This window comes from Merops nubicus, unplaced genomic scaffold (assembly GCF_000691845.1).
Source record: "Merops nubicus isolate BGI_N331 unplaced genomic scaffold, ASM69184v1 scaffold35202, whole genome shotgun sequence".
NCBI classification, from domain to species: domain Eukaryota; kingdom Metazoa; phylum Chordata; class Aves; order Coraciiformes; family Meropidae; genus Merops; species Merops nubicus.
Genome location: NW_008594997.1, coordinates 34,589 through 45,207, shown reverse-complemented (window position 1 = coordinate 45,207; position 10,619 = coordinate 34,589). Strand labels below are relative to the sequence as shown.

The 10,619-nt window shown below is 39.9% G+C and overlaps 1 protein-coding gene across 1 annotated transcript in view; it reads right to left on the bottom strand.

Annotated features, from left to right (window-relative positions):
* Window positions 1–9,080: 9,080 nt before the first annotated feature.
* BOD1L1 (biorientation of chromosomes in cell division 1-like 1) overlaps window positions 9,081–10,619 on the bottom strand; it is a gene marked incomplete at its 5' end in the record, with an annotated part of 36,030 nt that continues 34,491 nt past the window's right edge. Inside the window, one exon of the mRNA XM_008935934.1 lies at window positions 9,081–9,764. Within this exon, the coding sequence (XP_008934182.1) occupies window positions 9,656–9,764 (109 nt within the window). The remainder of the gene's footprint in view (window positions 9,765–10,619) is intronic.

Sequence of the window (10,619 nt, the reverse complement as noted above, 5' to 3'; positions counted from 1 at the left end):
GCTGCTGGTCCAAAGGAGATGTTGCGCTTTGGCCCCCACACCATCTCTCTCGCTTGGGGAAGGAAAATTTAAGAGCTGGTGCAGATGTACTGTTTCAAGTGTGATGCCCTTGAGTGAAAACAAAAATAATGGGACTTCTTTCCCCTCCTGAAAAGCTGCCAGCCACTTTTTTTTTTTTTTTTTTTTTTTTTTTTTTTAAATAAGTGATAAAAGCTGACAAAATTTGAGAAAAGTGTGAAGAGAGAGAGAAGAGAAAAGGGATGAAGTCTGGGAAGGATGCCCTGTATTCACTGATGCCTTGAACAATCCAATTATCTCAAGAAATCAAATGGACAAATCCCAAGAGAAGAGTTAGGTGTCCTTGCTTAGAAAGGTGAAATAACACCACCCCTCCTCCACCCACATTGTGTTATTGTCTTGAAAGGGAGATAGCTATGAAGAAGTGGAATAAGTTTCCTTCTCTGCCTCAGAGCCTCAGTACAACACATCCCTATATCCATCACTGTAGCAGGATTTTCTTGTCTTTTTGTTCACTTATGATGGATTATTCCATTTTGGATTATTGCCACTGTGGTATATAACCATAGAGCAAATATTATCCAATTGTACTTCAAGTGCTTAGTACTTATACCCTGATCTTATTTCTCTTTTCAGAAGCAAAACTTCCCCAATTCTGAAAAATATAATAAAATTGTATTAACATCTATTATGAAATTATAACAGCAACTGGACAGTGTTTTCTTCATGCAAGAAAAATGAAGCTAGCAATACGCCTCTGACAGTAAAGCTTTGTGACGTTGTTACATGGCACAGCTACCTTTCTCCTTTCTTGGCTACACTTGAAGAGGCTCCTTGCTCTTAGCTCCAGGCTAAGGCAAACTAATGTATACCTGCAAAGCTTGACTGCAGGGAAAAAAAAAAAGAATTTTTATGTGAGAAATAGGTCAGAAAAAAAAGACCCATAACTGTATTAATGGTAGGAAAAAAAGCCTTTTTTTTTTTTTTTTTTTATGCAGAACCCTCCTTGTTTTATATGTCTATTTCAAAACAGAAGAAAAAATTGCTTTATGCTTCTTCCTAAATTGAGGCTTTGATGCTGTTCCTCCTTTTCTTTGTCTTTCCTTTTTTTCTTTTTTTAGTGGGGAAAGAGGGAAAGAAAATACATGAGACACTGAACGCTGAGAACAAAGAAATCTTCTATTTCTGAAAATAAAAAAGTAACAAAACTAGATTAAGCACAGTGAAAGTTTTCAAGGGAGTAGGACCCTGCTGTAAAGAGATACAGTTATACAGGAAGTAAAAGGCAAAAAATGCAACTGAGAATTTCAGGTTAGAAAAAATATTTTAAGGCTAATCAGCAGCAAGGGTTAGGTGATATGGGGGATTGCCATCGCTGGAGATCTATAGGGTGTGGGTAGACATCTCACATGTTTGGAATAACCTGGAAGAACCTGCCCAATGGACCAACCAGCCTTTGCCTCATCCCCAGACAGTGGCTACCAGGCAGCTGACTTCCAGAGGGGCCTGACCTACATCAAGAAATGATCTAACTAATTCTGACCTTCATCCCCCTCTTTGGCAGTCCCATCATGCCTGCCATGGGGAAGGGTACATCCTTCCTGTGCCTCCCTTGGGCTCAGCAGCCCTTCATGCACATCCTTGGTGGCTTCCCTCTTCCACTTGCATGCTCAGTGTCCATCACCCAGCCCTGCTCTGATCCAGAAAAGGAGGTCACCAGGAGTGTGCCCAAGAAGGCAGGAGTGCCATTTTAGTTCAATTAAAGCTTCCCAAAAAGGATATTTCCTGTATTTGAGGGCCAATAGAGTTCTAAGTTAAAAAACAATTGAAAGAAGTTTTATCATCAGTTTATATTTTTTTTTAAAGGGGCCTTATATTGCCTATTTACTCATCCTGAAAAATCCTGGCTTAATAGAGTTAAATGAGTATTATATTACTAAGCAATTCTTAGCTCTTTTTTATATAAAAAGAGCAGAGTGGAACTATCAGTGTCTGAAAGTCACATTCCAGATCTCAGCTTGCTTTGGGCACAGAAGCAGGAATAACTAATTTTAACATTTTAAAATGTATATACTGGAACTGGTGCCGAAGTATTATGAATGTGATCACTGAGCATTTTTCTCTTATGTATTCCTCCTTATTCATTTATTAAATATGGACTTATACAAGTCATGGCGTAGCACGTGTGACATGTTACAATAAAATCGAGGAAAAGAAGGGACATCATTAGAGGGCTAAGTTGCTTGGCTGACAATAAGACTGACAGCTTTGCTATTCTCAATTCTATCCTCAGTACATACACAGAGGCACAGCCAGTGCCTGTGCTGTCGGGCTATGTGATCAGAAAAGGAATCATGTTTTAAAATACAGCTCAGTTTTGGTCCATTCATGTGGTTCGTGAGTGAGGGAAGGCCCAAATCACCCTGAAATACATAGCAGAACTTTTTATACTTTCGCTCTATTCCCACTGGCTGATTAAGCCAGGTAGGAGCTGCACTTTGTGTGTGGCTTAGCTGGAGCCACGTATAAATATTGTCCTTCCATGAGGAAAAGCCCCAAAGAGAGGTGACCATGAGTGCAGCAGGTACGTAGTCTCCAAACTGAACTCACGACTGACAGAAAGTTTTATATTTATCATATTTATTTTCAATGTATTTGGTGACATTAGAGTCAGGGCTCTCAGAGAGCTTTCCTATATTACAGAGTGCCTTGGCCTGCTGGCAGATGCTGATGCTGAGGACAGCAATGTCCACCTGCATCTTACACTCACAGTTATCTCTCAGCAGGGCTACGTTAGTGCCTGTGGATGCTCAGTAAATACAGGCTAAGCTTAACAACCGGCACAGGGCTGACGTTACAGCCACCACTCCCAGCAAAGTACTTCTGTTCATATTTCTGTACTTGCTTTTCACCTCTACTTTCTAGTCTGTGTCTGCTCTACCCATCATATCCTGCATCGTGTAAGTTGTTCACATTGCAGGGATAAGGATCTAGATCTCAGTGCTAGCAGGGATCAGTAAAGCAGTCCTGCACTGCCCAGCTCACTGGTTGCCTCTCTGGTCATTTTGACATCACATCCATGCAGCGGCTGCAAGTTTCCCAAGCGCTGGTTGTGAGATGTTGAAAAAAGCTGTATATCAAAAAGCCAGTAAAATCTCCCACTTTGCCCTTCAAAAGTGCCAGTGTATCGTGCTGCCAACTCAAAACAAGTACACAAAATAAACAACAAAACCTCGCTGTTGATGATGCTTTCTTCTTTTCTTCTGTGAAGTCTTTTTTTTTAAATTATCTTCACATAAGCTCTTTGCAACATGGGAAAACTGAGCTGTCCTGACCTAGACTGTGTCGCTAGAAAGTAACAACAGAAGAATTTCCACAATGTCAAGGCCACAGAGGAGCAAGGGGCCTCTGGTTATAAGAGGATTTACATAAATAATAATTAATATTGTGATTATTTCTTTGGAGGTAGATACCCAATGGGTGTCACACCACCTCAGCAGGAATCCTGCACAGTGCCCAGGAAAGCAGGCAGGCTAACCAGGTGCCTCATGAGATGTCCAAGATGGACAAACAACCCTTCAAAGTCTGTTTTAACATCTAACTTGGGGTGGAAGGAGATGCCTTGCCCAGCTAAGGAGCCAAAGGCACGAAGCCTGCCTTGGAATTAGAAGCCTGAGCATTTCTTTCTGACAAACACTGAAGGAGATGATGGCACACCTATACCCTGAACATGTTTCCTCAATATGCTATAGAGAGAACACTCATCTGGAATGTGGACAGTGAAATTCAGTCCCTAGCTCATGCTTCAGAAAGTAGGACATGTCATGGGATGTGAAATATGTTAACACAAGAGAAAGTAGCACCTACCTTTGGATACCCTACAGCCTTATCTTCTGGAGACGTGTGTGATCAAATCCCATCATGCCCTAACCACAGCATAAACCCAGCCTTCTTCCTTTGTGTCTTTGGAGGGAATGCCAACAAAGGTCCTTCCTTGGTGAAACCCAAGCAGAGGGTAGGTATCATCTTCCAGCACTTAATGCTTGTCCTTGAGGAGATAATCCCACGTTGCCGACAGGTCAGTGCTGTCAGCTGCCAGGACAGCTTGCTCAGCTTTGTGGATTGCATCTGAGGATCTAAGTCTCCTAACACAGGAAGCTTTGACGCTTCATTTGGACACCCAGCTTTTCCAGGGAGCCAGCTAGCTTAAATCCAGATGTTCCAGCATTAGATCCAGTTTAATCTTTGATCACAACCCCACCCTTTACATCAGTTTTAGGTATGGGACTTCAGTTCCTAGGGAACCCTCCTGACAAATCCTGTTCAACATCAAAATTTAAAGCATCTAAGGGAGATCACCTAAAGTCATTTCACCAATGAACTACCTGCACTGCCTAGAAGTGACGCAGCACATTACAGCTAGTCTAAATTTGCCTGGCTTCAGCTTTCAAAAACTGCATCATCTCTTCTTGATACATGGTAGACAGCAAGGAACCCTGACTAGTTGAAGAATTCACACATCTTGCAAGAAACCTCCTGGTTTTGTCACTAGAAGATAAAAGCCACAAATTAACTGACTGTCCATTTATACACTGGTTACTTGACACAGAGGTACCATAAAGGCATGTGAGAGCTAATAGTGCAGCTGATCAACTTCAGTGTACCCACATCCATGGTATAATGGAGAGGTGATTCCACAGCCTCTCTCTGGCACAGGGTCATCTGCTTTGTGTGGGCAGCAGTCTTTGCACAGCCCCAACAGCTGGTTTAGTAAACTGACCACCCACAAAAAAAATAATCTGCAGTTTTGTTTCGTGAAGATTTCAGGCTTCCTAGTCCAAAAGTCTGTGACTGTACAACTCAACACTGGGATGGAGGAAGGCACAGACCAAGGGGCAGAAGAAGAGGAAGGGAAAGGTGCTTTACAGTCACAGCCTGACCATGTAAACCCCACCCTGGGCTAATTAATTGCACACTCAGTGCCAAAAATCTGTTCTTGCCCTACTCAGTTACAGCCATTTCAAACCTTATTTTTCTTCCCTGGTTGTTTGGCAAGAGTGAAATGTTCCTAGCTTTAAATACAGCTATCTAGGGACTCTCAGAGAGACATTTATTTTTATTATGTTTTTCTTCTGGACTTTATTCACAAAGCCAGCAAGGCTAAGAGCTAAAAATCTGAGATTTGAAAGAGAAAGGGGGTTTAAATCAGAAATAGCCTTTCAAGGAACTTTAGTGAAACATCAGAAACTGGAAACAAAGACTAGAATGTAGATAGAATTTCCTTGGTGTTTAAACTTTCATGTTTTAGTAAAAAGAAACCACCCTGCTTGAAACAGACCCAGGATTTTTGAGAAGCTGATGGAAGTAATGGAGTGTGACGTACATAGCTGGGACAAGGAATCCACTGGAAGAAGCAAGCACAGTATCCTTAAGAATTTGCCAAAACCTGCAGAAGGCCGACAAGGGCAATTTCCTCTGAACTGAAACTACAAGCAAATGAAACCGATGCAAGGCTCTTGAAGTCAAGAAAAGTCTTCTGAGCTGGTACATTAAATGACCAAGCAGACAATGTTGAGAATACCTAAGTTACCAAGAGCTCAGAGTAAATGTGTGCTATATGAAAGTGCAGTCACCTTTGGAAAGATGCTCACATCACATCTTGAATCTTGAAACATTTCACATGGAATGACTTTATGGGAAAAGAACCAAAATCTAACAGCTGAATTCACTCTTTACAACATAAACAGGTACAGCTCCAAGGAAATCAAACACTGCTTTGGAAGGACACGTAGAAGTCAGTCAGCATATTCAGGGCAGCAATTCTCTTCAGACTAGGGATTTTCAGAATCACAGAGATTCCACTGCCTCTCCCAAAAACAAGGAGTGACAAGAGTCTGTGCTGGCCAGTGAGCTTCTCCCAACACAGAATTTGACACGAGTATCAGCTTGTGACCACTTTTAGTGTTGCCTGCATTGGATTTGCATCATAGGAGATGTCTGTTGATAAGCACTATGGGCAGGAGCATGTGCTGCTCTTGGATGTCAAGTTTTATGGGACAAATTTTACTGAGTAAAACCAAGATGGCTCAGGATAGTATACAGTCTCTGAGGGATCAGGGCCAGAGCTTATTCTGTACATATGATGCTCTCAAAACAGGCTGAGAGAGAAGAAATAGTGGACATCTGCATTTCGGACAGATGTCAAAGACTGAAAAAAACCCCAAACAACCGAGAAGAAGTCTGTTACCAGAGAAGCCATCGGAAGAGAAAATTGAGGCATTCCGAGATCTGCCAGCACCAGCGAAAACTGTGCCTCAGCTGCTGAGTGCACCTCCTGACTTTGGACCAGGTTCTAGAAGGAAATTTCCCCAGCTGCACAAGCTGTAAGCTTGCCAGACCCTGTCAAAAAAAAAAAGCGCAAACTGCAAATGAACTTTTACTGATGACCCTTTTGTTGGTTTAACAAAGCACCACCACCAAAGCCACCCAACCAACAAAATCAATTTGTGTAATTTAAAAATCTATATAGCAGATAACTCCATAGCATTATAGGCTGAAGCTAGTAAAGAGATGTAATTAACTTTCAAGTAGAATGCACTACAAAATCTGCAGAGCTACTGCTAACTAGCCAACAGTCAGCTGGTTAACACAGACAGCTGATGGATGGTAAGCAGGACTCAAGCTCTTGCTCTGTAAAACTCAGTGGGGAGACTTGAACTCCACCTTCCACTAGGACATCCCTGGTTCACCCAGTATTTTAAATATTCAGAGAAATTAAGCAGTTGCAAGATAAGAAACTGCAAGGAAATTTAGCTAAGTGGTGGCAACAAACTGCCCCGAGGAAATAGGACATTGCTTCATCACGGTGCAGAACAGTATATTTTTCCAGAACTCCCTAAATTTGCACAGGGTAGGAAAGTTTAGTTGTTTTACACATATGTCAAGGTTCAAGCTGTATTACAAGACTAATTTCTGAACAAGACAGCTGCATTTTATGCTGCATCTAAGCTAAAACTGATTCCTTTGCCTCTTCTCTTTCCTTGTGCTCGAGGAGGGCTCTGGAGACAGAGTACACAAAAAACTTGGAAACTGTAAACATGCAATGCCCTAGTTATGATTAAATACAACACACTGCTACTGTCCTGCAAAGTAGAACAGCAGTTTAGATGAGAGGCACTTAAAACAAAGCAAAGAAAAAAAAAACCCACCCAAGCATGGATTGACAGCAATGTGGCCTGGCAGAAATGTCTATTTTGTTGAATGGGAACAAGACAACACTATTCTTGCACCATCACAAAGTGAGTGAAGTGTCCATAAGTTACAACGATTTGTGTGACTTGCACTCCACGCCCCACCCCCCCCTTTTAGGTAAAAGTTGCTCTCTTGGTGGAAGATCTTTACTTTAATGCCTTCATATTATGTAATAATTTAATGAATGATGGAAGATACATTCCATAGACCAGAGGATTTTCCTAAATGTTATCCACTGCTAAGGGGAAGGACAGTAGAAGACCTTCTAAGCAGCTTATCTCCAAGAGATTGTAATTGATCTTCAGGGTTATATTTCTCTACTGAGATCACTAGACAACAGAATATCAAGAGGATCTGCTACAAGTAGGAGCTTTGCCAATCATTATAATCCATCAGAAAAGATGTGCAAATAGATGCAAATAGAAGCTGTACTGTAGGAGAAGTACTACCAGCAGAGAGAGAAGAATAAATGGTAACACAGAGTGCAGTGAGGGGCTTCCTTGGGAAGCTCCTCAGCAGTCTCACCATTGAATTCAGGTGTAAGGAAACAAAACCAAAACAGATGCAGGGAAGGACTCAAGATATGATGAAAAGTCTAGAAAGCACCAACTGAAAACCAAACACAGTTCAGCTTGTTTAGCCTTACAGAACAACAGCTGAGAAGAACTCTACAATCTTGGTTTGCGCATACTGCGGGAAGGGAGAAAAAATAAAATTCAACTTATCCTAACAAGTATCTATGAAGAGATGCATAAACATTAGTTTTAGTAATACAGAAGTCTACATCTGCGGTACCTTCGTAAGCTATGTATTAGTATGGCAGTAGAGTTAAGACAAATCTAAAGGCATTAATTTTCAGAGTAAAAATTTTTTTTTTTTTGACTAAAGTTTGCTTCGGAAAAAAACTCATGTATGCATCTCTTTTATAGTGTACTAAGCCTGGCAAACGGTTAGGTCCTTTCCCTGCTGTTTCAATACCTAAAATTTAAGCACCTGTAAACATTTAAAGACATAGATCAGGTAACACTCACAGATACAGCTCAAACCACATACTGTAAAAACAAATTTCACAGCAACAAAATTGAAGGTTAATAAAATATGGCAACTCAGATTTTTGGCAAACATTTTATAATTTTTATATAAAAATCTCAGTAAGAAACCAAGCAGAATATCTGACGGAAACATCTGCCTTACAACAAGTTAAAAAAACAACTCACAAAAGAAAAAGAATAAACAGAAGAAAAGTAAAATTCCAACCCCCCCAGAGTCTTTTTTAATTATAAACCAGAATATGAACAAAACACTTAAAATAATCTCAGATTGTTTGGCAACTCATCACATCATAACAAGAGACACATTTGATCATAAGAAAAGTTCAGCTTTATATACAACTTCACTTGAACATTTGCTCTTATCAGAATTAATATACATTAAAAAAAGATTCTGGCAATAATACCAGGTTCTATTTTTAATACCTGTGTATAAAATGTAACGTAAAATGCTGAAGCTCTATACTTTGGAGACGTGACATTTGATTTCAATCGGTCCCTCTTTGTTGAAAAAGACAAATACTGAAAGAACAGGTGTTTAGTTGCAAAATAAAACTGTTTTGTTTCAGGGTCCTGTTGGCTGACTGCGAATAAATCTAACCTAATACTATTTCTTGAGATTGGTAGTAAATTCATAAGTGAAAAATATAATCTAGTAAGATTACATTTGAAATTTTATACTTTCTCACAAATGTGAACAGAAAGGAGCCAAGTCCCTTTCACTATGCTAAACTACTTCAATGCATGCGAGAAAAATACCAACTGTCTGAGCGTATTTTAGAGAACTTCAGGTTTTAGACAGCCCTGGGGGAGCAGAGGGGAAGTTTCCTACTGACATCTGCATAGAATGTAAAATATATAATTAAAAAAACCTAAGGTATATACTAAAGTTTACAGACCAATGCTTTCCATATAATAAATAAAATGTCCATCATCGATTAGATTCATACACAGAGTAAAATACAACCTATTTTTACAAGTTTATATACAAAGTGTATTAGTAGGCCCAGGGATCTCTCATGGGTTGGAAGCATCTGCATTAGCAAGTCAATTGGGAAACCCCAACTTTCCAAGTCAGTGATAAAATATATAACTACTTTGTTTTTCATTCAGATACAAAGTAAACTTATTTTTCATCTGAAATAAATGTACATAATATTCTGTATAAACAATAGTTTATAAAGCTGTTTAAAATGTAACTTAAAAGTACTGCATTGATTAACTTAGAGCTCTGAAACAAGCACGTGCAAATCCCTTTGCTTTAAAAAAAAAAAAATAGAAGCACAGATGTAATTTTTTCTTTTGACTCTTCCAGGAACAGTACTAGCTGCTAGGGATTATCGTTTTGCCTTTTTCACTGGTGTCTCCTCTGGTTTCTGCTGGCCTTTCCTCCGCACCACTGTTGGGCTGTCTTCCCTTTTACGCCTGACAGACTGCACCTTTAACCTGAAAAGCATTATTAATAATTATTTTACCAATGGTAAACAAAAAAGGATGGTCAGGCACAGTCCTGTTGAGAGGATGGAACTTAGTTGTCCATTTCTGATGAATTACAAGGATATATTACTTAAAGGCTTAATACTAAAACATTATATACAGCAGCCCAGACCACAAGGCAGACCTTGCACACTCCCATCACATCTTAGCAGAGCATTGCATACTAATTTAATATGTTGGAGAGTGCTCCAGGTGTAGTATTTGGGGCTAGAGCTCTCCCCATTCCTCCTTTTCTTTTCAGACTACTTGTACTATAGCAGAATATAATGAACTGCATTATCTTGCACCTTGTCTCACAAAGAAAAAGAGTCACTTAAATCCCACGTACACAAGAGGCAGTAAAGGGCAGACATCACATACCCTAATCTCTACTTAAGCATCCATATATAAGTCCACTGCATTTTAGCTGCAACCAAGTGTAAGTGGGGCTTAAACTCTTGGCCATCACTCATAGCCATGCGAGGCAATTCACACGGTGTGAACTGTCACAGCCCACCAGTGCATGATACATGTTCCTCAGGTGCAGTCTGAAGACACTGACACATTTCACAGAGCATGCCAACTAAATGTATTTGGCATGTAACCCATTTTATAGGTAAACTACAAGATGAATAGCAGCTGTACATATTTATTATTTCCTTGGGATTCTACACTCTCAACTTTAAAAAGTATACCGGGGAAGGAGGGAAAGGGTAATATTTTCAGGACCTGATATAAGGACTCTGAGTTTCTTGTCTTCTATCAGCTATCTTACTAAGAACTTTGAGAAGCATTAGAATCACATCATCATATGGTGCTTTAATT